At 42.4% G+C, this 27,847-nt stretch overlaps 3 protein-coding genes across 3 annotated transcripts; 1 reads left to right on the top strand and 2 right to left on the bottom strand.

The window, feature by feature from the left end:
- Window positions 1-265: 265 nt before the first annotated feature.
- LOC115735793 (protein CUP-SHAPED COTYLEDON 3-like) lies at window positions 266-2,977 on the bottom strand. The gene is made up of 3 exons (XM_030667196.2): window positions 2,654-2,977; window positions 1,503-1,777; window positions 266-1,103 (listed from the first exon to the last, which is right to left on the bottom strand). The coding sequence occupies exons 1-3, from the start codon at window positions 2,853-2,855 to the stop codon at window positions 300-302; spliced, it is 1,281 nt and encodes a 426-aa protein (XP_030523056.1). The 5' UTR covers window positions 2,856-2,977; the 3' UTR covers window positions 266-299.
- An 11,268-nt stretch (window positions 2,978-14,245) lies between these two features.
- Window positions 14,246-16,003, top strand: LOC115735249 (cysteine protease XCP2). Its single transcript, XM_030666389.1, has 4 exons — window positions 14,246-14,763; window positions 14,955-15,190; window positions 15,368-15,508; window positions 15,630-16,003. The coding sequence occupies exons 1-4, from the start codon at window positions 14,292-14,294 to the stop codon at window positions 15,843-15,845; spliced, it is 1,065 nt and encodes a 354-aa protein (XP_030522249.1). The 5' UTR covers window positions 14,246-14,291; the 3' UTR covers window positions 15,846-16,003.
- On the bottom strand, window positions 15,885-20,913 carry LOC115735240 (probable inorganic phosphate transporter 1-9). The gene is made up of 2 exons (XM_030666377.2): window positions 19,944-20,913; window positions 15,885-17,217 (listed from the first exon to the last, which is right to left on the bottom strand). The coding sequence occupies exons 1-2, from the start codon at window positions 20,639-20,641 to the stop codon at window positions 16,311-16,313; spliced, it is 1,605 nt and encodes a 534-aa protein (XP_030522237.1). The 5' UTR covers window positions 20,642-20,913; the 3' UTR covers window positions 15,885-16,310.
- Between the last annotated feature and the right edge of the window lie 6,934 nt (window positions 20,914-27,847).

Genomic DNA, 27,847 nt, shown 5'->3' on the forward strand with positions numbered 1-27,847 from the left:
TCCTAAAGCTAAAATCTCCCCCCCACCATCAGTACGTTTGACAGGAAATCTCCCAAATCTACAAAGACTACGTCCATGGATATGCAATGCAGGACCAATGTGACCCCATGCCAGTTTTTTTTTTTTTTTTGGCATTTTGCAGCAGAACAGTACAAGAAACACACGCATAAAGTTTAAGGTTCCCCATGTCAGAACCGCGCATTTCTCTTTTCTCATTACAACTAATTAAAATTTCTAAAACTATATAAATTACATTACGTGGAGTTCTCTCTCTCTCTCTCTCTCTCTCTATCTCTCTCTCAAGGATCCAACGGCCAGGATTCTCGGATGGCAGGATCCGCCAGCATCTGAAAGGACGACCCGACCCTGTTGAAAGCCAACGTTGACGTGGACATATCATGATGAACAGTGTGCCCATGAGGTGCATTATTATCATTTGGAACAGAACATGCAGTTGTGGCGCGAGCGTCCACCTCGAAAAGCACGGGGTTTTGGTGATTCTGATGAAACGGGACGTGGTGAATCTTGTCCACGACACTGTGCAGGCCATCGGCATCATCAACACCACTTAGCTGGAAATGGGAAAAGTTGTCCTCTGTCTTGCACTGGCCGAGCACAGTGTGGCGTTGGTGTTCCTTCAAATTGGGAGCAGCTGTGAAAAGGTCTTGATGTGAGAGGAGGACGGACTTGAAGAGCATCGACGACGGCGAGACCAGTGATGGGGCGACGACGATGCTCTTGGCGTCTGTGTGGCTGTACAAGTCGTCATGGGCGGTGGCGGTGATAGTGGGTGCAAACGAGGGCGCTTGGAGATCAGGCATCAGTGGGACAAATGGGTTGTTCATTAGGGTTTTGAGATCAGCGTCTCTTTGGTGAATCAGAAAAGGTTGGGTTTGGTTTTGGTTCTGGTAACCATTGGCCTGAGATTGGTGCTCGAGCAGATGATTTGGCGGCGGCGTTGATGTGATCTGGGTTTCAGGAAGCTGAGGCAAAGAGCCGGTGCTAGGGGGTGAACAAGCTTCGAGCATGTAATTTTGGCCTTGGAAGAGCAAGCTCTTCTTCTCCACTGTCTTGTGGAATATCCTGCATATGACCCATTCATCCTGCCAAAAGGGCACAAAGAAAAGAATTCCACTTCAAATGAAGAATATCATTTGCTTCCCCACCATTATTAAAGGGTACTTTCTCCAAATATGACCAATATTGTGCTTTCATTATAATCATATTCTGGCAAAACTCATTTAAGTTACTGTACAGTGAAAAACTTCCTTAGCCTAGGGTAAAAGAAACAACAGAAGATTGTCCCTGTGGGTTTTGTGAAAACCAAAGACCCATCATATCAAATCCAGAATCAACCCATTGTGAAACCCATCAGTTCATTGTTCACTATCAATCCACACAACAAGTCAACCCAGAAAAGGACAAGCAGGAAAAAGGGCGATAACATCATAACTTTGATCCACACGGCCGCACGCGCGAGGAGGGGGAGGGGCCGGTCGTACCTTGCACGTGTGACGGCAGGAGAAGTGGCCGTCGAGGCGGTACTCGTGCATGACCCACTTGGTCTTCTCACCCCGGGGGGCTCGGCCTCTGTAGAAGACGAGCGTCTTCTTCATGCCGAGGAGCGCCCCGGTGGCGGCGCTGTGGACCTCACGGTCCTTCCCCGTGGCTTTCCAGTAGCCGGCGCCGGTGGCCCGGTTCGTCCGGAGCCCTGTCGGGTACTTGCGGTCCCGAAGGCTGAAGAAGTACCACTCTCTCTCCCCCATCTTTGCCACCTCTGTCAGGTTGAGTGTTCACAAAATATTAAGAGGCCCGAAAATTCAACTTTGCTAGAAAAACAAGAAGGTTCACACTTCACACAACATCGATACCGTGAGTGATTCTGATGGCTGATCAGTTTCCGAAGCATGAATTTTTCAGAATATGACTTTACAGTCGTGACTAAAATAAAAATCAGCAAAGTTCTTGGCATTTCTAGCAATGCACATAAATTTAGCAGCTGCAACACTAAATTTGGCGAAAAAAAGTTCCTCAAACAATAAGTTATTGGTGCCTGAACATGATTACGACATATTCATCCACAGTTGGTAGACTTTCTTAGAGGCTTCAAGGTTTACAGATTCACTAAGTGGAAGCTAATGGTTTTGAACAAGAAAGCAAAGCAAAAATCTCATGGATGTGGAGATGCTGGCTTAATCTTCCAGGGTTTATCATTGCAAGTGAAACTACTAACTTTCATTTGCATGAGGATGCATGCTGAAACCTAGTAGCAAAAGTTAGAGCGACAGCAATTACTGCTGTAGGAACATCTCTAGTGAACAAGCCTGACGAAATTAATGCGATAGCTTGGTGTCTCGTGCGCATATTGGCTTATTCGTTTTTCTAGGCGCAAACTGCGTTTCCTTTTTGAAGCTCTCTCTGGTCCCAGGTATATACCACGATCTGCTATACTGGTAACTCCACTAGACTACAGTCGACAGACGTTTTTGGATAAAAAAACCAGCTAACGATGTTACCGATCTCTAGCACAGACTTTATGTACAGATTTATATCTGAGAACGCTGAATTTTTTTTTTTTTTCCCTAGGTACACTAACACAAAAGAGCTGAGAGGGAAAAGCAAACAGTGGGTATGAATGTATGTATGAAAGTACCAGGGAGATCCCAGGGCTCGCATCGGTTGAGGTCGACCTCGGCGATGTCGAGGCCGGAGAAAGCACCATTGAAGACCTTGGAGGCCAAGTAGAAGGTGATGAGCTCTTCGTCAGTGGGGTGGAACCTGAAACCCGGCGGTAGTCCTTGCTCGTTCCCTTCTTCTCCGCTCAGCTCACACAGCAAATCCTCCATTCCCAGCATACCGACTCTCTGCGTGAGTGTGTTCGAGATCGAGATCGAGAGAGAGAGAGAGACCGAGAGAGACAGAGAGATTTCTTGGATGAATGAAGGGGAAAAGATGGTGGGTTTCTCGGGGAGTTATATAGGCAGGAGCACTGAAATCGAAGGGGGAGACGAAATGGAAGTGTTTTGCAATCCATGATGTAATAGGTAGGTATAAAAAAAAAATTAAATTGATCGCACGAGCGCGTACATGCTACAAATTGAATCTGGACCATTAAAAATAGTTAATTGCATGTGGGTTTCATGTAAATCTCACGAGATTCGACGGTCCGGCTTTGTATTAATACTTGTGCTAGTAACATGTCAATATTTAGGGTTAAGCTTCTTTTTCTTTTTCTTTTGTTTTTCAGGGGTGAAACGAACTATCTAGAGATAAATTGATCTACTTGTGAAAGACTACCTTGAAGCTCCGGTAATGAACTTAATGTCGGACTGAAATCTTTTGAAGTTTTGTGAGAGGAGGGTAAATTTATCTCCTCTTAATAGTTGATACGTAAGTAGTCAATTAAATAAACAAGCTAGTTTGTGTATCGTAAAAGGAGCTATTGCTCTATGAAGAAGGAAGGAGAAGGGAAAAAGGAACGAAAAAAAAAAGTGAAAACGATAACAACACATCTTAATCTTTTTAATTATTAAATTTTTTCGATGTGTGCTCTCAGTCGTGCATGCTTAAAATATCGACTTGCTTATAGTTTTTGGATCAGAAAATTATACATGTCATAAGTACAAAATCTCCCACTTAAAGTAGTTTTAGGTATCACCACTCCAAATTCATATTCTCTACAAAGCAAAGAACAATATATTTCTGACAAAAGCTGAGTATTTCTTCTTTTATATACATTTGTTTTGTAGTCATTCACGAGATTGCCAGATCTTTGAGCTTCTGCAAAGTCTCTTCTCATTCGGTGGGATGTAACCCAATTCATTGTTTATGGTCTGCTGCTGGCCGAAAAGCTTGCAGGATATCGTTCTTCTCTGGGAAAATATCATTGATCTACCTCCCTCCTTCGCTCTAGCAATTCTACTGTTGAGAGAGGCGAAGCACACCAGAGTAGGAAATAATAGTGCACGAAAATTAGCAGAAAGGGCAAAAATGGACCAAAAAGCAAGAACAAGAAGTTGTTCACACCAATATCAAATGTACATAAATGGGTATCTAATTAATCAATTGACATACTGATTTACCCTTTGGGAAAAGGGTTTTGCGAACAAAGTCATAAGTTACTACAAGTGCTTAAGCCACTAAACTCTCTTTAAGCTAGATATAAGGAAATCTTCACTTTCTATCAAGTTTATATTGTCTACAAAATTAGAGCTCGCCATTGGTTGATTGGTTGGCCAAGCAATTTTTCTCGACCATGATTAGTTTCGCCTGAAAAAACTTATTGACAAAACATTGACAGTACAACTCCCCCCCCAAAAAAAAAAGATCAACATTTGCAAAATGGTATATTCTATTCATGACAAATATAAATATTCAAAGCGATATTTTCGTTGGGTATTATAAATTGGACTTTGCTAACATAATAATTTTTTGATAATATAACAATTTTCGTTGAGGAAATATAAATATGAATAAAATAGGCTGTCAACATAGCAATTACCTGTAGATCGTTATATAGTTAACTCTCTCCTGACATTATCCGAAACAATATCATTAGAAAAGAGGCAAATTACTTTGGAGAAAGCAAATTGCACATTAAAGCGAGGCTTACGTGCATGTCTGTATGCATCTGACCTTTTCCTGTGCACCATCAATGCCAGAATCTGATTCCGCCGGCGTTGCACGTATGGTTTATCATCACTTAATAATTGCAAGAGAGCTTCATGCTTCAACAGCGACTTGACGAAGTTAAAAGTAAAAAAAGTTCAAAAAGAAAAAAAAAATGACTGCAAGAATCTAGTCCCTCGATTATCTCTCTTTTTTTTCTTCTTTTGGGTATTTTCCACCATCCCCCATTAAGAACGTCTCCAAAAAAATAAATTTATTTTGAAAAAAAGAAAACATTTATGGGGTTTTGCATATTGCATCAGCCTACAAACCCTAGCTTTCTGCAAAAGAGGCTACAGGCAATAAATTTTTCGCTAGTCTCGAGACCTGCCGAGTCCATCATCGTTCGACCCAACGCTTTTCCATTTCGTTTTATTACGTCGTCCGTTCATTGGAGTTGCTAATTCACATGAAGTTAGTTAAGAGTTTACGCAGATGAACGCGATTACGTATCACGCAAATTTGATCAGAATCTTCTCATCGGTCGTCACTGGACCTGCTGTGTCTTCGTTCGCACCCGTTGCTGGTTTTCGAGGGAGTCTTAACGTGCGTCCCTTTTTGTAGATATGTTGTTGCGGACAAGATTTTCCAAGCGTTTCCCGACGATTCACGATGAATTAGTTTTCTCATTAGAACGCGATGCACGCAGTGTTTGTGCGGTATTACCAATGGCGACGACTCGAAGTAGGATTCAATACGCCTGTGTGAATCGCTGGTTCCGAAGGCTCGGGTAGAGATCGGGTGAGACGGGAATAAGGCATGGAATCCAAGTGCTTGAAAAATTGCATAGTGTTAAGTTGAGTTACAGAATGCGGCGACTCGTCATAGTTTAACAGCCCACGCTTTTAAAACAAACGGTTGCACATTCAATTTCGACATTTCTGAGTTCAATTACTCGTTTTACTCCTTGCTCTTTCACGAGTTCTTTTCTTCATACGACTTAAATTCAAATTATCCTTCTCCCGAGAAAGATGTATTATTAATTCATGTGCATCTTACTTAAGTACCGTTAAATTTTATAAGGGGGGATTGTGCTTGATACTTTCAAGCCAATTGACTCCTTGGATGTCATGCTCGACACTAGATGAGCATAAATTAACACAATAACAAGCTGAGAACAATGTCTTGAGATATGGTGAAAACTTAGCGTATGCATAGGTTACACCATTCGAATCAGTTTTGGTCACGGGGGTCCTATTCAATGCAATGGGTCGCAATCTTGTTAATTGAACCCCATGAATTGATTAACATCCAATCCCTCCCTTACAAAGAAATTTAAAAGTACTATAGACCGCGACTGCATAACGAGTAATCGAATGTATAATAATAGCTTATAAACTCCAGGAAAAGAACTGAGGGCATGAATGAAGATCCTAACAACCTGATAATTTACCATTATTATATCCTAATTATAGCAAGAAGATGTCCCGGGGAACGTACAAACAACGTATAGATTTCCTAGGCGCGCTAGGGTCGGGCGCACCGCAACAATAAATACAAAAGCTGCAATAATTAGTCCTATACACCTATGGTTGTATGTCGGAATAATTGATAATGTACCCCACCAATTCGACATGGCATCCACGACCGGAGACATCGTGGTCCTAGCAGCCGTCGAAACTTTGATTTCGCATTTTGTCATTATTGGTACGTGACGATTTAAATGCCTTTCGGGTTAGATAGAGCTGGCTAGAGCCCTCTGCCGACCGATCGATTCACACCCGTCGTTTCTCCTTCGCCCGGTTCTGTAATAATCCGCATAAGAAACAAGTCTTGTGGGACACGATGTGTGCACATTGGTCGTGGGAGTTTGGAGTTTTGAAGCTTTTGAAACTGCCGATTAGCTCGCACCATCGCACATACTAAGCTAGATCGTCATGGTTACCGTTGCTAATGTGCCCTTTACAATATGTCTTAACGTTGCATCGCGTGTTTGCAGAAGGCCTGCTTTCTTATCGTGGTTTTTTTTTTTAATAGGGGATGGAACCCAGGTCTAACATATTGAGTGCATCATGATTGTCCATTTAGGGAGTCTTACGTCGTGGTCCATACGTCCGTTCCATAAGGAGGGGTGACTTTGATAAACCTGATTTCATTCATCGAGAAAATCACGTTTTAATCTCTCATTTTCTTTTACTCTTCCTAACACATATGATTAAGTAATTGTACTTAATCTACTGTGAAATTAACGGTCTGTTTTGAATAGAGAAAGAAACCCGGGTCTATCACATCGGGTGCATCATAGCCGTCCCTTTAGGGGGTTCTTACTTTGTCCTCCACACGCGCGTTACATAAGACAAATGATTTTGATGAATCCGGTCTCGCTTTATCGGGGTCTATGCAAGAAAAATCAACTTCGGTCTCTCATTTTTTTTCCTCACAAAAACGATTAAGTGGTTGTCCTTAAATTACCGTATGATTAACGATTTGTTTTGGGTCACAAAAAAATAATATATAATTAAAAATTATTATGGGATCCACTTCTTTAAGAATTAAAAGCTGTTAGCTCGACATTCTGATAGATCTGTCGGTTATTTTTTACCACATAATTTTTTAATCAATGACTATTTTATGCAAAACAAGTGATGATAGTGTGTGAATATATGATTGGGATTGTACCGCGATAATATTATCAGGGAAGTATTTTCCTTAGAATTTCGTGACTCGATGACTGACATGTTAACAAAGCCATTTTCTTAATGTTTCACATTTATAATGCAAAGGGACTCTTGGAGACAAAGAGACGGTACAAGGGAGTTGCCAATGCCAGGGTTTGGAGGAGGAGGAAATGAATGTGGGTGTGATGGGTGGGTGGGACAAAGAGAGAATCAATAAATGAAGGGGGAGGGCCGCTCGTCGTCAGGGGACGTACACAGTCGACTGTGTGTGAAGTGGCAGGAGTCCAAGAGAAAATGGCCACCGACCCCGCTCCAATAGTCTGCTCGAGGACAACGACGTTTCTTGTATGCCTTTCATCGTCTTTGTACGGAGACTAGTAGAAAGAAATTGGTTCACGAGCGGGTGATCTGGAGGGGCTAGTTCGATCTAATGCATCACGAGCGTGCTATCACGGTCATATTCGTGTCGTGCCCGAGCGATGCAAGTAGGTGATCGCTTTGGCATCGCCTCTTCAATTGGGTCGGGTCGGTCAAGCTGAAGGAGTAACTAGATATGATCCACGAGAACGTTTTCAAATGTCGAATTACCTAACGGAAGCAAGTGTTGTTCAAGTTGCTTTGTTCGCGTCGCTTCCGACCTAGGGGCGAAATTGAATCGAACTATTAGAAAATGCATTAAGTAAAATCGTTATATTTCTCTATTTTTCTATTTTTTTGTTCTCGAAAACAAGCTTGGAATATTGGTAAATAATTCCATTTTTCCATTTATGGGACAACCTTTTACCTCAGAAATACGTCTTGAATAGAAACGAGAAGTAGAAATTTTGTACTTTTCTATTTCCGGAACACAAACGGAAATAAAAATTCTTCTCATCGTTTACTCTCTCTCTCTCTCACGTCCACGGCCACCAGCCGCAGTTGAAGCCCAAGCGGTGGCGTCCGTATAAATTTTATATTATTATCAAACGAATTTCTGTTTCAAGAATATAAATTTTGTGTCATTATCAAACGCATTTCTCTTCTCAAAAACTCGTATGAGGAATAGCGATAAATAAAGATTTATTTTTGGCCAGAAATAGCTCTCAAGAACCGAATGGTTATCATTCGCACCCTAAAGCTTTTCCAAAGCAATCTTATATAGTATTAGGAAATTTTTCAAAAAACATCTCCACTTTTCATTTCAATTTCAATGAAAAATTCCAAACAAAAGCCTTAAGTGCCCTCATTTTCTTAAATAAATGTTTGAAGTATATCTTATTTCAAGTAACGGCCTAAAGTGGCCGTGTAAGTAAAGAAAAAAAGGGCTTGACCTCACAAACTGGTCAAGGGATTTTCCAATCTTTACTTTTTTTATTTTTTTCTTTCCTTTTTGTGGTGACTAGTCTCCAGCGATAATCGGCCACTAGCAACGCCAAGAAAGGGGCCGGGTGAGGCCGCCATTGAAAACCACAGGCCATGCTTTGCGTTTTACACAAAATATTAATTAAATCAAGCGAAAAAATATAAAAAATAATAAAAGAAATTGAAAATTAAAAAAGGCTAAAACTTAAAAAAAAAATAATAAACAAAAAACTTAGGCCCTCCGGGTTCTGGCAAGGGTCGCCGGCCATCGCCGACCCCTCGTAGGCGATTGTACGGGTGCCATAGGTGGTCAGCCCTCCCGTAGGTATTATTCTTTTTGTAAAATATATTTTTAAATCCTTTAATTAAATTTAACTAAAATTTAGGTTAAAATTGCCTTTTGACGAAACCGCCATTGACCACCTGAATATTTAGCCGGTCGGCGAGGTTAGACCGTCATTTAAAACAGTCGTAGTCACTTCAGGTTCTTTATTTGAATTTTTTTTTTCCCGATATCAATTTGTATCCTAACTTTTCCAAAGTTTCCATTTCGCATCCCAAACGAAATCTCCAAGCCGAACGAATTATCCCTCTCGTATTTGTTGGTAATCAATGCGCATATATTATTGCAACAACAATACTCGTGTGCGCACAATTTGAAATTTTGTATTTCCCACTAACATGTCGCGTTATATGCTGACAAGGGGAAAAAAATTAACTGGAGACTAGCGAGCTCACCAACTTTCATCAGAAATCGAGTAGCGGAATTGAATTCAGGGTCGGAGCACGATATATCATTTTTTCTTCCCCGCTTGGGTAAAAACAGGGGAACCGACCGATCGATCTACTTCAAAACGTTATCAACGCGGGACACACGTGTGAGGGCTGGTTTTGGTTGGCTAGGACAGCTTGCATGCACGCAAAGGACCCAGACTCCTAGGCTCCTAGCCGTCCAGACGGTAGATCCTTAGGTACGGGTCCCGCTTCTGTTTGTCGTTTGTGATTCTTTCTATTGCAACGTAGGGACCAAGGTGAATAATTCCACGCAGGCCCCCCTCAAGTTTGGGAAATTGCATTTCTGGTCACAATGAAATTTTCGGAATATTACTTTTGATCCTTACAGTTTATCGATCATAATGTTGGAGTTGGTGAATACTTCGGGAACTCTTGTTTCTCATAATGGATACGCCCACATGAGCTTAGGGAAACTAAAGTGTTACCCAACGACATGTGACCCCTGTGTGCGGGACGCCGACCCCGATACGGGTGTCCCGCTACCCGGTCAGCGGGTGGGGATTTAGGGGCAGCGCCTCCCGACGGAGATTCGGGGGCAGCGCCTCCTCTACGGGTTTGGGCTTTTACTTTTGATCCTTACAGTTTAACGATCATAATCCTACTCTTCCTACCATTCTCGGGACAACGATTCGAGTCTTTCCGCCAAATCTTCGTTCATAACTGATAATGCCGGAAGCTATCAAGCCATAATCAACACGAGACGCCCGATGTACTGCAAATTTTGCATTTGGTCCCTATGCTTTCTTGACCCGCCCAAATTTGGTCCGTGGACTTTGTCTCTGCGACAATACTAGTCTTCAACTCCTCATACCGTCGACTGATGATATTGCGAATTTTGCTTATTTCAATTCCGAGTCTCTTGCTTTAATTTTCAAAAGGGTATCCCGCATCGGCAGTCGTCAAAATTCACTATTTTACCATTCACGGTAAGATTCCCCTTTCTTGCACTAACACAGAGATCATTAATGCGGTTAATGCTATTTGTCCTCTCAAGTTTTAGGAAACAGGATAGTCAAATGCAAGGTAAAAATGCTGATCAACTTTTAAAGGCTATTGATGCTATTTTCCCCTTATACAAGATTTAGTAAATTTCTCAGTAGATGATCGATTTCTGATTCAATGGCATCCACAAATCGGATTATCTGGATTGCACTGGACCGACCGGTGCGATCCAATTCTTTGGCGTTCCAATGGAACCGGTGGCTTCTCAACAACGAGCAATGGATGACAACAAGAATCGGCAAGACTCAATTACTGACTGAGCAAGAAGGAGGGACAACAGGTTTCCAATGGCGACTCGAGACAGGGATGGCATCTAGGGATGCTGGGAAGGTTTAGTACTCACTGGAACAATCGCTTGCTTCCGGAGTATCATTAGACTTGCTGTAAACACAGAGGGGCTTGTGGCTTTGGTGACGCATGGTAGCGGAGAGAGGAGATCAGCGTCAAGAGGCGACCAATCTTTGCTGGCGTGGACGGCCGGAGATTCTGACTATGGTGGAATGGTTTAAAACATGTGTGAGCTAGAAGAGAGAGAATGATTCTCTATTTTTCTTTTTTATTTGTTTTTTAGTTTATTCTCCTAAAAAAAAAATTGTTTTGATCCAATTCCCACCCTGAAATCAGGAGCTGGACCACCTGCACTGGTTTTTCATAACATTAACCCTAAAAAGAAAAACCCATAATTGCTCGGCCCATTAATTCCAAAAAAACGAGGAAATAAAATGGAAAAATTGGAAATGTCGACAAAACCAATCATCAGCGTCGCAATTGACAATTTTCAATTTCTGATGGAGTTCGTACAAAATCTTTGAGGCCCCCAATTTAATTCCGGCGTATCTGAAGGTGGTCCAGTAAGTGAAATGTCTACCCTATGCAAATGCAAAAAGAAGAATAAAACCGCACGGAATTGATGATGGGGATCTGCAAATCGTGGCAATTAGGGCTGTCACCGCCGTCTCCGCCGGTGGCTGATAAAGACCGAAGCCATATTCATATTGGTCCCGTCCCCTAAAGTTATTGCGATTTAGGTTGCTACACCTAGGTCGTAAACTTTTATGTTATGTTCATTTAAGAAAGCTTTTACATACCCGTGACACTGGTGTTTTTCATGGGTCCACCGTCCACGTAAGTGTGCGATACTACATCGCCAAATTCCTGCACAATGCACGAAAAATGTGAGTGGTTTGCCTAATAAAGTCGCAAAATAGAGAAGTAAAATCTCAAACCGTTGGCGAAACATGAATATATATTCGACTTTCTTCACGTATTGATGTGTTGAAACATCTCACATCTCTTGATCATAAAGTTTATATACTATTTTTGTTCTCGTTGTCTCATCCCACCTATCGGTTTAAGCATTCGTATTGGATTTCTTAACATAGCGTCGGAGTACGGTTCTGCCTCGATTTCATTTCGCGCGTACGACTACGCCCTTTATCAAATTCCACGTGCGGCTGTAGGGTTTAGATGCTTTTTATCCATACAAGGCCTTTTTAATATGATAACATGAATGAAAGGTGAAGAGGTCGAGAAATTGGGCCGTGGACTTCCGGCTTTGGTATAAATGTTAACATCGACCGCAGAACGCCCCGCCCTTATCTGAAAGCAATGTGAAATACTATCACCGATTATTAGGGGAGTATAATAACCTAAACCTAAGCCTCCCATGACAGGGGGACTAAATTTGACACTATCAAATGTTGATAAATGATAACTTGCTATTTAAGGCCAAAAAAAAAAAAAAAAAACAAAAAACAAAATGCACGCTGCAATTTCTAAGGAAAGACTCTCACGTGGTGGACCCCATTCTATACGCCGTTTGTTTCATCGAGAGATTTGTCGTAGCTTGGAGCAAAAATGGGGTTCTTGTCTCATTTAATTTGGATGAGATTCTGTTGGTTTATCTTTTCGATGTACAGTTCCTGAAACAATTACTCATGCCATCACCTAAGTTTGTATGGATCATGAAAAATTCCATTGCTATTCTTATATTTTTTTTTGGGGGGTGGGGGAAATCACTCAAAAAGTCATAGACGGAATGCTAATAATAAACTTATTGTACGGATGTTAATACAATTGTAAACCTTTTAATTGTGTCGATTTAATCATAAACTGTTTGATAGTTTGTCAATATAGTATTTCTTGCCAATTTTGACCGGCAATCACTAACGTGGGTGCTATGGCCCATATGACATAGTCAGCTCTAACTTTGATAACTTGTACAAATTTTTTTAATTTTGAATTTATTTTATTTTATTTTTTCACCGTTAATTATTGGGAAGGGGCCCGGGGCGGTCCCCGCCAGTAGTTTAAAGTGAAAATAAAAATAAAAATAAAAAATAAAATAATTAATATTAATTTGTTCATGCCGACATCGATCGTGCCACGTAGGACGCTAATGATTTTTTGGCCCAAATTAGTCGGAAAAATAATATTGACAAATCGCCAAAAGATTTATAATTAAACCGACATAATTAAAAAGTTTTAAGATCGAATTGACCAATGTGCATTAAGTTTAGGACTTTTTTTGGATAATTTTTTCTTTTTCTTTTTCTTTTTCTGTCTTCAACAAACGGCTTGTCAAAAACTACTCCTTAATTTCGAGCCGAATACAACAATTTGCAAAGCGTGCCGAATCCCGAATCCCGCCCTCTTCGTTTCTGCCGTTCTCGTAAATCGCTCGGACGATCACATCTCGATCCATCGGTCGGGCTGCTTTTTCTCCAATTCGCGCACGGTAAAATCACAGCGTAATCGGCCATAAATCACATCCTCGGAATATATCTTCCATTAACGCAATTGATTGATTGAAGTTTGGTCGTAGCCAAGAAAATACCTTCATTCGCCATTTGAGCCAAAGGTTCTGGGCCTTGTGGTACAAGTTACCATGGACGGGCCCATTTTAAGCAATCTTTTTATTTCATCGGAGGCCCACCAACTCATTTTTATCAGAAGGGCCCACTTTCTTGCTTCTCACATCACCTCTCCATATAGCATAAGTCCAATACAAGTTCCCAGCGTTTTCCTTCACGCAATTAGTAGCTTTCTCTTTAATCTAAGACAAGCACCTTCCCCGACCAACTTCTCTCACCCGAATATGGGATTAAGATATATACAGTACGACGTCGAATCTCTAGAACTACGGCAAAAAGGGGTTGATTTTCGAATATCACGACACAATATCTCGAAAGACTATTCGAGGGCTCAATTTGCATACTCCAATTTTATTTTATTTTTTTGGGTTGTGTCGAATGAAATCTCCATTCATCACTAAAACGATACATGAAAGAATTCGTAGGAAATTTCAGAAATCAGCATAACAAAGGAAGCCTATACTGTCAAAACAAACCGAAATCTAGAAATCAAAGATGTGATGAAGAATTCGACCGACAAAAAAAAAAAAAAAAAGGATGTGACAGACATGACTTTGTTCTTACTTCCACAGACCCAAAATCCCTAGTAATGTTTTAGCATGGATCTTTTGACAATTTTCAAATCCCTATTGACAATGCTTATTCCTGCTCTCCAAATTTTATGCGTTCTTATTTTTTTCTCCTATCTGATCAAATCGCGAGGTGTAGTATAATTCATGATCTATACCCGTCATCTAATTCGTCACTCCATTAGTGTGCAAGGCACATGAACGAGAACGAGAGAGAGTACTCTGATCATGAGTAGATTCAAAGTCAGCTAATTAAAAAGAACCAATCTTAAAGCGTCCGTTTTCAGGCAAACCTCAAGCCCCCAACAACTTTAATCGAAAGCAACCTCAGAAACGCAATCTATATAGAGCTCATCTTCTTTCGAAGCCCCTCCATCTTTCTAGTTATCTATCTACTCAGATAACCTGAAGAAACCCCAGAGAAAATGGCTGCTCTCTCTCTTTCTAGATCGATGCTACTGCTCTCCGTGTTCTCGGCGTTCGCTCTCGCTTGCTCGGCTATGGATCGCGAGTTCTCGATCGTCGGCTATGCCCAAGAAGACTTGAGATCCATCGACAAGCTGATCGAGCTCTTCGAGTCCTGGATGGCGAAGCACGGGAAGCGGTACCAGAGCTTGGAGGAGAAGCTGCAGCGGTTCGAGGTGTTCAAGGAGAACCTGAAGCACATCGACGAGACCAACAAGAAGGTGACCAACTACTGGCTCGGGCTGAACGAGTTCGCGGACTTGACCCACGACGAGTTCAAGAAGATGTACTTGGGATTGAAGGCTGAGGGGAGAAGAGAGTTCTCTGGCGATCACGAGGAGTCCGGCGACAAAGATGTCGTCGACTTGCCCAAGTCTGTAGATTGGAGGAAGAACGGTGCTGTCACTCCTGTCAAGAACCAGGGCTCTTGTGGTAAGCAACAATGGATCTCTCTCGATCAACATTATCGTCTAAAGCTGATTTTACCGAATCAAATATGGTGGTATCGGATGTATACTTTTTAAATTCGCTCCTTGAAAACTGTATATCGTTCTCACTAACCTTAATTAAACAAGAAGAAGGAGCGTAAGCTGTAGTTCTTGATCGCGTATCCACAAATGTAGGGAGTTGCTGGGCATTTTCGACTGTAGCTGCCGTTGAGGGCATAAATCAGATAGTCACGGGGAGCTTGACTTCGCTCTCCGAGCAAGAGCTCATCGACTGTGACACGACTTACAACAACGGGTGCAACGGGGGTCTCATGGACTACGCATTCTCTTACATCGTCTCAAATGGCGGACTTCGCAAGGAAGAAGACTATCCTTACATCATGGAAGAAGGAACCTGCGAGCTAACCAAGGTAAAAAGAGAGCATAGCCAAGTACTGTATGAAAATGCGTTGCCTTTTACTGAATGTGCAACTAATGATTGGGATTCCAGATGCGTTTTACGGCTTAAAATGTGTATATATAGACTGACTGATGATGGTCCTTTTCCCTCGTTTTTCTTTCTTTCCCGTCTCCGCCTTCCTCTTTAGGACCAATCAGAGGTGGTAACAATCACCGGCTACAAGGATGTGCCAGCCAACAATGAGCAGAGCCTCTTGAAGGCGCTCGCCGGCCAGCCGGTCAGCGTTGCCATCGAAGCCTCGGGCAGAGACTTCCAGTTTTACAGCGGGGTAAGTCTTGTCAATTATATAAAGAGACAGCAGGCTCGATCCCTTTGTTTTTTATCTACATTCTTCAGGAAAGATTATGCCACAAACTCATTCTATCATTCTTTTGTTTTTGGTGCTGCAGGGTGTTTTTGATGGGCATTGTGGGAGTGACCTCGATCATGGAGTGGCCGCGGTTGGATACGGATCATCCAAGGGCCTGGACTACATCATAGTGAAGAACTCGTGGGGACCGAAATGGGGAGAGAAGGGTTACATCCGGATGAAGAGGAACACCGGCAAGACTGAAGGGCTGTGTGGAATCAACAAGATGGCCTCTTATCCTACCAAAGCCAAGTGACGATACACTATTGTGTCTGAATTTCCTCAAGAAAATGTCTTTTTAATGTCCTGAAAATTTCATTTTCCTATGCTTGTTTTGTGCTGTATTTAGACCGGTTGTGTTGCCCGTGTCGGAATGATCATGTTCGATGATGATTCGATTGTTTCTTATACACATAAAATCCATACACGAGACCGCAGAAGAAATTAATCGAGAGTACTTTGCTTGTGATGAAATCTTCCTTTTCCGTGTAAGTACTCACTCTTCTACAACAAGGTCGATCTTTCTTTGAATACAACTGAAGATGAGAGAAAAGAAAGGGTACAAAATTTACATTTCTGACTGTTAGCACACTAAATAAACACGTATGACACTGGAATTTTTCTGACCTAATTACTATGTACAGACGCCGTGTACGTGTGTGTGCTTTGAATTTGATTCGATGCTTCTCGGAGAGAGAGAGAGAGAGAGAGAGATTGAGTGTCATGCAGCATCAACTCCATTCCTAGAATTCGAACGCGACCTAAGACCATTGTCTCCGAAACATCTCAACTGTTGACCCATCACCTCACCATCCTCCTCCTCCTTCTCATTCTCTTCCAATGATCTCCCTGCGGTTTCTCTGGTGAACAAGTAGGTCACCGCCATCCCCACCACACAAATCCCGCCCAAAATTATCAGTGATGCGGTCATCCCGATCGCCTTCGGGTACCCGCCCTCCTTCCTATTGTGCGACGCCCACAGGAACCCTATCGACCCGATAATCGCCCCGACCTTCCCGGCTGCCCCCGAGATTCCGTGGCACGTGGATCGGAACCTCGCAGGGAAGAGCTCGGCCGGCACGATGAACGTGGTCGTGTTGGGCCCGAAGTTGGCGAAGAAGAAGGTGAGCCCGTATAGGACCATGAAGCCGTTGTTGGTGTGCTTGTTCCAATAAGCATAGTAAGGGATGCCGATGGCGATGTAGACTATGGCCATGCCAAGGAACCCCATCATTTGGAGCTTCACCCGCCCGACCCGGTCGATGAAGTACACGGTGGCCCAATAGCCCGGGATCGTCGAGCTGGCGGCGACAATGGCCTGGAGCTTCGCGACTTCGAAGGCCTCATTGTAGGCGTTGAGCTTCCGAGTGTGGAGGAAGTGATTGTAGATCTGAGATTGAAAGAGATTGCTGCTGTAGAAGACGACGTCCAAGAGGAACCACGTGCACGCGCACGAGAAGAGGTCGCGGCCGTGGCGGTGGAGGAACTGCCTGGAGAAGAGCGGGTAGGAGGGCGGCGGGGTCGAGAGGAGGGGCTGATCCTCCACGATTTGTCTGAGCGACACGTCCAGCACTTTCTCCATGTCCATGGCTGCTTGGAGCACATTTTGTTCAACTAGAGCTGTGTATCTGAGATAACAGAACACGATGAGACATTGGAACTTATGCATTAGAGCATGCCTCGTATGTCATCTACAGTTTTTTTATTTAAAAAAAACCAATCGACGAGACTCTTCAGTATCAAATACAGAAAATGGATATAATCTCCACGCAAACTCTTATCGGCCCATGATTTTTTATTGGGAATATTTCAAATAAGAGTCCGAAGTGCAGTCATTTTCTCAAATAAGGACTTAAAGTAGCTAAATCAGTCTAAAAAACAAAAAGGCCTAACCTCACATGCCGGTCAAGGGCATTTTTGTCATTTACATATATTTTTTATTTCTTTTTTTTTTTGGTAAGGTATTTTTTATTTCTTTTTTCCTTTTGCAAAAATGAAAAAAAAGGGCTAAAACTTTAAAAAAAAAATTAGAAGAAGAAAACTGGACCCTGTGGGGGCAGCGGCCACAAGTGGAGGAGGGCTTTTTTTTTTTTATTTAAAGGAAGAAAAGGAAAAAAATATAAAGGATCAAAATGCCCTTGATCAACGGGTGAGATTAGATCCTTTTGTGAGACTCACATGACTACTTTAGGCCCTTATTTAAGATAAAATTCATTTTAAGTTCTTATTTAAGAAAAATGAATATGCTATAGACTTTTTAAGCCTTTATTTGAAATTTTTCCAAACTTTATCCGTGCTTTCTTTTTCGGCCACTTTGCGGACCCAAAAGAGAGTCAAATTCCCGGCACCAGTTCGTTCTATAGACAATACAAACGACAAAGCTGTCTCTATACCGCAGTTTTAGCTTTGACTAGGATTCGCTGCCAATTTTGAAAGCAACTATAACGTTAATACGCGACTGGGTAAAGTTCCAAGTAACTTCATGGAGTCGTTTAGGAAGGCTGTCGCTTGTCATGGGATGGGAGACCCAAGCAGAGATTGACTCGCAGGCCCTCCCCTGCTTCGCTTTTTTATATTTATTTTTTTGGGTTTTTCACTAGGAAAAAATACACACACACATATATATAAATAAATAAAAAGAAGTGACTAAGCCAAATATTAATTTAGCTCTTGGTAAAAAATAAAAAGAAAAAGACAAGACTTTCTCTAGGACCACAAAATAGAAGGAAAGTGACTGGTCCATGTGCAACTATATCATGAAATCCACGACCAGCGAAAGGGTTTCTTGATCAAGACCCCAACACCAACACCAGAGCAGGGAGAATTATCTAAGGAGTCCTGAATTTATTGTACAACGACAATTCAATCATAAAATTTTCAATTACATCTGTTTAATTCTGAACTTTCTGATGATTTAAGAATTTAATCCTAATCTTTCGACGATTTGTTAATTTAGTTATTTCGGCTAATTTTAGATAGAAAGCGCAGATGTAAACGTTAACTATCCTATATAGCATGTTCTTAGGACGGCTAACACCGACGTAGATATTTGTTTTTACATTTTTTTAAAAAAAATATTATTTTTTTTTTCTTTCATTCTTTCTCTGGCTGGTTGCCGAGCTCGGTGATTGCCGGCCGGCAACAACAAGGCTTGCCTGCCCATGGGGAGGGTCGACCTCACAAGCCACAAAGGCTTGACCCTCCCTTGAGGCCAGCGAGGTCGAGCTCGTCAATTGTTGGGCAAGGCTCAACCTCGTTAGCCCTCGCCTCCGGCTGGCAACGACGAAGAAAAGAAAGAAAAAAAAATAAAAGAAAGAAAAGGATAACAAAAAAATCAGATTTTTTTGCAAAAATTATCTACATTAGCACCGATTTTGCTATGTAGGATGGTTGTGTTGACTAGATAGCAACGAAAGTGATTTCCAGCCAAAATTGACTAACATAACTACATTGACAAATTATTAAAAAAAATATGAATAAATTAATAAATCGTCAAAAGATTTAAGATTAAATTGGCATAATTGAAATACTTAGGACTAAATTAGCACAATACAATACGTTATAGGCATTTTTGGACTGTTTTCCGCACCAACATGTTGGTTAAGATTTCTTATGGAAGTAGTTAAAAAAGTGACTAAACGTTGTAATGACCAAACGTGAATCACGCTTCTTACAGGCAAAGCCACGAAGCTCCTAATAAGTCAAAAAAACAGACCGGGGGATTAGTCAAACGATCCGGTAAAATCAATCTTTTCGCGTTCATCTCTCTCGTTTTTCCCACTGAAAGTACCACAGTCACCGGGTTTAGGGCGAGCCCGGCCAAGACCGTGAACAGCGATCTAAAATAATTCTTAAAAAGCCACGAGACTAGCGATGATCTTGGCTCCATACCTAAAATTGACTCATGCCCAAGGCCATGGATCACCACCATATACACCTATTGGCGCAGCTGGTACTATATTTTTATAAAATTGAGCAAGTTTTATCTGTGTTAATGCACCTGGAGATAATGATTACATCAAGCAAATACTACATCAAGACCTATTTAAATCAGGCTTCAATTTCACAATTGAACGGTCATGGGACTGGACTAGTTCGACTGGGTAAAAATTGAAAACAAATTAAACCACATGACGGGACCGGACCGGACCGATTGATTTGTTCGTCAATTTGGTTTAAAATGACAACCAATGGGGGGTTTCTCAAATGGAACTTAGAGCCCACGAAGTGTTATAGAAATGCAGTGGACAGGACAAATGAATGCATCTACAAATGAATGCATCTACAGGTTAATGTGTTATTGCGCAATAATGAGCTCAGGAATATTAAAAAATAAAATAAAATAAGATGTTACCTGGCAGTTTCGGGCATCGTCATCCGCCAGTAAAACGTCAGCGCCGCCGGGACAGCGCCGAGCATCAGTATCACCCGCCACGCGATGTCGGCCTCATGAGGCGTCGGGTGAGTGGGCGACACGTGCCCCGACGCCCGGTCGAACGCCTTGCACACCACCATCGTCACCACCGAGCTCGCCAGGATGCCGAGCCCCTGCATCGAGAAGACCGCCGCGATGAACGCGCCGCGCGTCCGCTTGTTCGCGAACTCGGACATGATGGTGGCCGAGAGAGGGTAGTCCCCGCCGATCCCCACCCCGAGCACGAAGCGGAAGAGCACGAGGCTGCCCAGCACGCACCCGCGCGTGGTGCATATGGAGAACCCGCACCCGACGGACCCAACCACCATGAGGAGCAGGGCGAGGCCGTAGACGCGCCGCCGCCCGATCAGGTCGCCGAGGCGGCCGAAAAGGAGCTGGCCGATGACGGTGCCGAGGAGGGCGATGGCGACCATGGCGGAGGTGACGGCGGCGGGGAAGCTGAGCCGGTCGGCGTCGTCGTTGGGGTAGTAAATGCGGCCGAGGAGGCGCATGATGGGGGGGAGGCAGAAGAGGTCGTAGGCGTCGGTGAAGAGGCCCATGCCGGCGATGACGATGGCCTTGAAGTGGTAGTACTGGGTCCTGGCGGCGTCGAGGGCGGAGAGGACTTTCAACGCCATCGTCGTATCGCAAGGGTTCAATTCTTTAGCTACAGAGCGAGAGAGAGAGAGAGAGAGAAGGGGATGACGATGGGTCGGTGATATAGTGCGAGCGAGATGGGTGGAAGTCAGTGAATCGGAGGGTGCGGAGCAATTTCGTGATGGTGATGGAAGCGAAGACGAGACGAGGAAGGAGGAGGACGGAGGGGATTGGCGGATGCCTGGCGAGGTTGCGCGGAATAGTATAGGATTCCGCTACATATGCGAATCTGGTCGCTTCCTCATCGTTGTTTGTCGCTACCCTGTTGCTATGGTGGGGGAATTATTATTAATTAATTACAAACGAAAATTGGGTTTTGCATTTTTCTGGAGACATTTTTATTTTCTATAGAAATCGGCCGTCGATGCATACGTGCGGATGAATCGTGGCCGTGAGATCTGACGAAGACCGGGTCAACTCCCCATAAGGAATGCCCGGCTATCACTATTACATAATAATAATAATATTATTATTACCATCATTTTTTCCGAATTTATTTTCCATTCGGAACTCGGAATATACCAAAGAGCGTATCCAAGCACGTTCTTCAATCCCTATAATTAATGCCGATGTGGCTCAACAGAAATTAATGAGATAATCAATCCAAAATTCAGATACATATTTCTATATCCTACTTTATTTGTGTTTTGACTCTACATGTGAAAATAGCGTGTCATTACCCTTGCCGTATGTTTCTGTCGGAATTTGCTCTGTCGCACTAATACCAAACTATTTTGATCCATGGAGATGATTTGTATGATCCCCTTCAATACATTGCGTGAAAAATTAAAAAAAAAAACAAATAACTTGGTTGTCTTCATTGCGATTTGTTGACATAATTTAAAATTGAAAAAATTATCAAAAAAGTCTTAAACTTATTGCATTTGTGCTAATTCAGTCTAAAACTTTTTTTATTGTCAATTGAATCATAAACCTTTTGCAATTGTGCCAGTTCAACCTATTTTGCCGGCCGACGCCAACTTGGCATCACCGACACGGTCATGGACAATTTCTAATAATGTATTAGTATTTTAATTTTTTTTCTCCCAATTGTGACTAGCGGGGGCTTCAAGGCCCCCTCGCGGCCTTGCCCATATTTGGGGGAGGCCATGGCCGCCTTCACTTGTGGTGGCGCCTCGTGAGGGTGCACAAGGTGTGGCCATGGGCAAAGGAGGCTATGGCCTGGCCATAGCTCAATTGGCCGGTTGCTTGCCGCCGATCTTCATCCCCCGGCTACTTTTTTCCCTTCATCGTTCATTAATCTCTGTCCGTCGGTCGCTTGTCGATGTTCGCCAATCTTCGATCCCCGGCCGCGGGCCGCCGGTCATTTGTTCGCGGTTGCCCATCACTATTCACGAGTCGCTTTCTACAGGCTGTCGGGCTCTGATCCCCAGCTCCCATACGTCCTTTATCATTCACCGTCGCCGCAGTGCTGCCTACCCTCCACCGATCGCCGTTCTCCCGCCGTCGGTCCCCTAGTCCTTGGTTGCCTATCTCGGGTCCCCGGCTCCCATTCGTCGGTCACCGGCTATTGGGCCGTAGAGATTTTATATTGTTATCAAACGAACTTCTGAATCGAGAATAGAAATTTTGTGTCTTTATCACACGTGTGTCTCACTCTCCGGTCATAAACTCGTCTAGAGAATAGAAATAGAAAGATCTATCTTTGATCAGAAATAGAGTCCGAGAAGAGAATGGTTGTCATTCGTGCTCTTATTATCATTCGCATCCTAAAACTCAATTAGTAAAATTAAAAAGGTTTATGATTGAATTGACTAAAGTGCAATAAATTTATGACTTTTCTTGGTAATTATCCTTATTAGCACTCATGGCCGACTAAGTTTTTTTTTTTTTTTTTTGATGACCCAGGGAACCCCCGCACGGCCGGCAGCCCGGGGGTAAACCCCGGGGGCAACACGTGCTAGCCACCACACACGTGCCACCGGGTAAGTCACCCTGCGACGCCTCCGGGATTCGAACACTCGACCTTTTGCGAGAGGAAGAGTGCGCAAGCCAGCTGCGCCACCCAAGATTCAAGAAACAAAAAGAAAGTGAAAATCTTGAGGTCGGCTTGTCTCCCCGTTACTATTTCTCTCCCAATCAGTTTAATATGCATAGAATTGGCTTTAGTGAAGATCCACATCACTGAAGGAACCAAAAAATAAAAATAAAAATGAAAGACATGAGAAGAAAGTTGCTATAATTCTGGAATGGCATGGAAATTGTGCCCAAGGATCCTGAGGTGCTCTTCTTCAATCGAAATCCCGGTGAGCTGTGCTAGGCCAAAAAGCCAAAGGGGGAGAGAAATGCGAGTGCGTCTCTGAAGGTGGGAATTGAAATCTTGGTTAAACTCATCGCCCGCTCTTTTCCGCCATTGACTTTTGAATAACTCAGGAGGCCGAACTCTTGACTGGACTGAGACGAGAAGAAGAGGCGCACTATTCTCCGCCTTAAGAATTAATTAATTTTGTCCCCCCATGAATAACTAGCTATAATAGGAATCCATGGATAAGTCCGATGGAAAAAGTGTCATAAAAGTTTTAAATATATTGCATTAATGCCAATTCAGTTTTAAACCTTTTAAATTATGCAAATTTAGTCATCAACCTTTTGTATTGTGCCAATTGAGTTCATCCAAATAATTTTGGTCTTAAAATCGTTGATGTGGACGCCAACCGTCTTACGTGATAAGACCGACGATGAAGTAAACTTTTAAATATATATATTTTCATTTTCTCTATTTCTTTTCTTTACTTTGTGTTTATTGAGGGCTAGCAATCATCGCCAGCACCGCGTGAGGAAGTTGTAACCCTCGTCGAATTTGGGCGTTGCGGCCCTTGTCCAAACCCCGTGTGGGTCGTGATGCCCTCAACCGGCCTAGATTGAGTGAGGGTGTCGCAACCGTCACCCAAAGCCTGCGAGGGTCACGACACCCTCGCCCAATGCCAACGAGGGTCGCCGACTATCGCCCGGGTTATGTAGGGGTTGGTCGGCAACTCTCGTCACCTCTCAATAAAAAAAAGGAGTAACGAAAAGAAAAACAAAAAAAAGTATTAACAAAATGAAAAAATATCAAATAATTACAAAGAGATTTTTAAGAAATTTCAAATTGGCACACCTTCACTCTATTACGGCAGTTTTTAAGGAAACCGTCTCGCCCCAGTTTTATAATGTCCCATAATTTTAAAGTATGTAAAGATCATATATAAATTACAACACATCTCAGCAATTACAACTATGCTATACAAGCTTGCGAGTTTGCTTTTTTATAGGCCCCAATTACTCTTGCGTTTGGTATTCGGGATAAAAATTCAGGATATGATAAGATTTATCCTATCTTGTGTTTGGTGTATGCCCAAGACATGATAAGATGGGATATAGCAAGGATATGGCCCAAATAAAATTATCCCATGGGGTGGGATAAAGGTGGATCGGATTTCTAATAAGCATAATATAAAAGTTATTTTTCTCGAAATATGCTTCTTAAATTAATCAAATTAGATTAATACTTTGAATTCAAATATATACAAATAAAAAAGCAACGATAATTTCATTTTTCTTTACTCGTATTTGTATTTATATAACCTGGTTTGTTTCTATGATATTATGTAAGTTCAATATATATGAATCTATATTTCGTATTTATATTTATATTTATTGCATATTTTAGGAATTTTAGGTATATTAGGATAGTTTACTATTTAGTAAAAATTTATTACAGAATGAAGAAAGAGGAAAGAAAAAAAAAAGGAAAAGAATTTAAAAAAAAGAAGAAAAATAATAATAAAAAAATGAAGTAGGCAAGAGAATCGTGAGAGATTCCTACCATTTTTTTGTGTGCAATTTTTAGGTTCATTTACACTTATGTGCTGTTTATACGAAATAATGGACAACATATGAAATATCTGGTTTTATTACTACAATTCATCAAACAGTGCATAGGAAATAGAAAAATTCCAGAATTTCATATCCAATTTTATATGGTTGGAAACCTAAATGACCAAACTAAACGTAAACATAGAGTTTTTCAATGAGCAAGTCGAGCCAAGATCCTTGAGGGCCGGCAAAATTGTATACAGACGGTCAAGTCGAACCCCACCAACATAAGAAGTCTGGGCCAAGCCCAACCATCTAATCAAATTGGACACACCCAATTTTGGAAGAGCAGTATGGTCAATTGGTCATGTCCACAGTCACCCAGGCACAGACAATAAGGGTGTGTTTACTTGGGTGAATGAATTTTCTGCCGATTAGTCTTTGAGATTTTCACGCGTTGTCTTGCTAAAAATGATTATTCAACGGAGAATCATTTATGGTTAAATAGAATACGCATGCTTAAAGTTAGAAAAATGAATTTCCTAATCTAAAAAGGGAAAATATTTTCCTGAAAAGCATTTTTCTCTATCACGAAACTTTCTAGGAAACAACCACATGGCGACAATCACATTTGCACCGGAGAACGACTCGCGAGCTCTGCTGTGGCCATGTTCCAGAATATAAGTCGATGGACTAAATTGTAGAAGAACATCAGCTCAAAGGACAACCACTCACTCGATTTGTGGCGACCACCAGAGAAAGGGACCCTGAAGTGAAACATTGACTGATCCTACATCGAAGGGTCGACAGAAGGCTCCATCGCAGGTGTTTGCCAGGACTTCTCGGGTAGGATCGTGGATGGATTCGCTGAATTTGTGAGGACCAGCTCGGCGATGGATGTTGAAACCCTTGCCTTGAATTGAAACTCTTAAAACTGCTTCGTGCACGAAGGGCTGAAGACAAAGTGAAGTACTTGCTGGAATCTGACAACTTGAATTTGATTAATTGTCTTTTAGGCTTAGATATTGCTCCCTCGGATGCCAGTTCGCTTGCAACTGAATGTACCCTTCTGCTGGCCCATTTACCAAATGTTCTTTTGGCCCATTGTAATAGAAAAGTAAATCAAGTAACAGACTGGATTGTTAAGGCCCAAAGGTGCAAATCTTTTGACCAAAAAATAAAATCAAAATAAATTGGGTCTTTAACCTTCCTGAAATCATTTGGAATCTTATATGTGCTGAAGCCCCTTTTAGTAGTCGGGGTATGATTCATACTTCCATGCGATAGGAATATAGGTCCCGCTTCACGCCGAGCAAGTGGGGATCCGGAGGAGCCGTCCTAGTGGGGGTCTCAAGGGACAGCGCCCCTTGGACGCCAGATGGCTTTTACGATTGAAGCTCATATTTTTTATCAGTAGTTTGGATTTAGACTCATGAATAGCTACTACTATATATACTATTTTTTGCTTGTAATTGAGTATCGTAATGAGAGTTGCAAGGTGCTAATTATAGTGAAATCATCCGTTCGACGTAGTCGCAATTTAAGGGCAAATCGGGATAAAATATCGCGTCTCGATTTTTCTTTCGCGTAAAATCGTGGAAGATAGATCCGTGTTCACCAACCTCTTCTTCGGCCATCTTCTTCCACTCCATGGCCTTGCTTCTCATCTTCTTCCCAACCTCTTCATCCATCAACTCCCTCTCCAGCCTCTCCAGTTCGTCCCTCTTCACGCCCCCACCAGTCTCCAACCCAGCCTCCCACTCGTCGTATATGTACTTGCTGTTTGTCTTCTGGTCCGCAAAGCTCGGCCAGCACAGCGTTGGCACTCCGGCCGACATGCTCTCGATGCACGAGTTCCGCTCGCAGTGCGTCAAGAAAACACCCCCCTTTCCCCCCCCAAAAAAAAAAAACAACCACCACCACCACAACCAACCGAAGAGTGGCTTAGCACTTTCTCCTGCAGGCACCTCCCCGAGACGAAACCTCTCTCCTTCGTCTCCTCGACAAACTCGTCGGGAAGGATCGCGGCGTCTCCATTCACGAGGTCGGGCCTCAAAATCCACAAAAACATTGCTCACTATTTGCCAGGCCGATCGCGAACTCCACCAACCGTTCGTGCGTGACGAATGCTACACGCCTGAAGTTGATGTAAATCACGGATTTCGGCTTCTTGGAGTCCAGCCATTCGAGGCACTCACTGTGTTCTTCCCAGAGATTGCCCTGGATATGCTCGGATACGAATGTTTAGTCTCGACAAGCTTGATCTATTGCATGGAGCAAGCAAGCAAACGATAAATAGATAGAGCAAGAAAATAAATCGAACACCAAATGTATGTGATTCGGTCGTAGAGACCTACGTTTATGGGAATGACAGTGATGAATTTCACTATAGATCAAACGATACATGGAAATTACAAATCACATTCGAGTAACTCAAATACTTTTAATGTTTTTCAGTTCCAATTACATTAAGTAACTCACACAGTGTTTAATCCAATTCCTCGCGAAATAATCTCTTAATCTCGATAAAGAATTACACAAATCTCACCGCAAGATTTAATCGGCTTCGATGCTTGAATTCTTGATGTAATTCCACGAATAAAATCAACGAAGAAGGTAACCCACTGCCAAGCAGTTGTCACTGGTGCTTCTTCAAGACTTCACTTTTTTTCGTGGCTTGCTTAAAAACAACCCACGAGTACATATTTAAACATATTTATGCACTCTGCTAAAGAAACCCAAAACCGACTCTGCCGGGTAACATCCGTATATTTTATTTGTTCTTATCCTTTGTGCTCTGTTCACCGAGTCGCCCAACTCAAAGTCCAAACTGGGAAGTTGGACTTTTCAAGTTGAGGGTAAAATCTCCAATTCGTACAAGGATATTGTTGCGAGCTCCAGTAAACCTATATCCAAATATTCCCTTTGCTCGACTTCGGATATCCACAAAATATCCAACATATCTGACTGTCCTTTAATCAATCAGCTTCCGTATAATTAATCTCGGAAGGATTTCATTCACAAGTTCAAATTTGAGTCATATTTTCAATAATCTCCACCTCGACTTGATATTTGAGCCAAATTACAATCGCTTCACTAATAATCCGAACTGCATTGCTACTCTCTCACAGTCCCTATGGGCTCAACCGCCACAGACATCATCTAAGTCCAAATTGCGCTTGAACTTCGGCATAACCATGGATCTCATCAAAACACCAACTCCACATCCTTTAACCGCCGTGCAAGGACTTTTCGATACAAGCTTATCTATCACGGATAACGCAAAACCATCATTGCATCTATATCTATCGGGAATACGTACCTTGTCAATATCGCCAGTTATAACAACTGTTGGCTCTATAGGCTCCACC

This window comes from Rhodamnia argentea, chromosome 2 (genome assembly GCF_020921035.1).
Source record: "Rhodamnia argentea isolate NSW1041297 chromosome 2, ASM2092103v1, whole genome shotgun sequence".
Classification (NCBI taxonomy): domain Eukaryota; kingdom Viridiplantae; phylum Streptophyta; class Magnoliopsida; order Myrtales; family Myrtaceae; genus Rhodamnia; species Rhodamnia argentea.

Bases quoted from the DNA above. Each gene is read 5' to 3' on its own strand.
- LOC115735793 (XM_030667196.2), bottom strand. From the start codon at position 2,855: ATGCTGGGAATGGAGGATTTGCTGTGTGAGCTGAGCGGAGAAGAAGGG. The intron at 1,778-2,653 runs GTACTTTCATAC...TCAACCTGACAG, and splicing joins CGAGCCCTGGGATCTCCCTG to AGGTGGCAAAGATGGGGGAG. The intron at 1,104-1,502 runs GTACGACCGGCC...CCCTTTTGGCAG, and splicing joins CCTGCCGTCACACGTGCAAG to GATGAATGGGTCATATGCAG.
- LOC115735240 (XM_030666377.2), bottom strand. From the start codon at position 20,641: ATGGCGTTGAAAGTCCTCTCCGCCCTCGACGCCGCCAGGACCCAGTAC. The intron at 17,218-19,943 runs GTAACATCTTAT...CTGTTATCTCAG, and splicing joins ACGATGCCCGAAACTGCCAG to ATACACAGCTCTAGTTGAAC.
- LOC115735249 (XM_030666389.1), top strand. From the start codon at position 14,292: ATGGCTGCTCTCTCTCTTTCTAGATCGATGCTACTGCTCTCCGTGTTC. The intron at 15,191-15,367 runs GTAAAAAGAGAG...CTTCCTCTTTAG, and splicing joins GAACCTGCGAGCTAACCAAG to GACCAATCAGAGGTGGTAAC. The intron at 15,509-15,629 runs GTAAGTCTTGTC...TTGGTGCTGCAG, and splicing joins ACTTCCAGTTTTACAGCGGG to GGTGTTTTTGATGGGCATTG.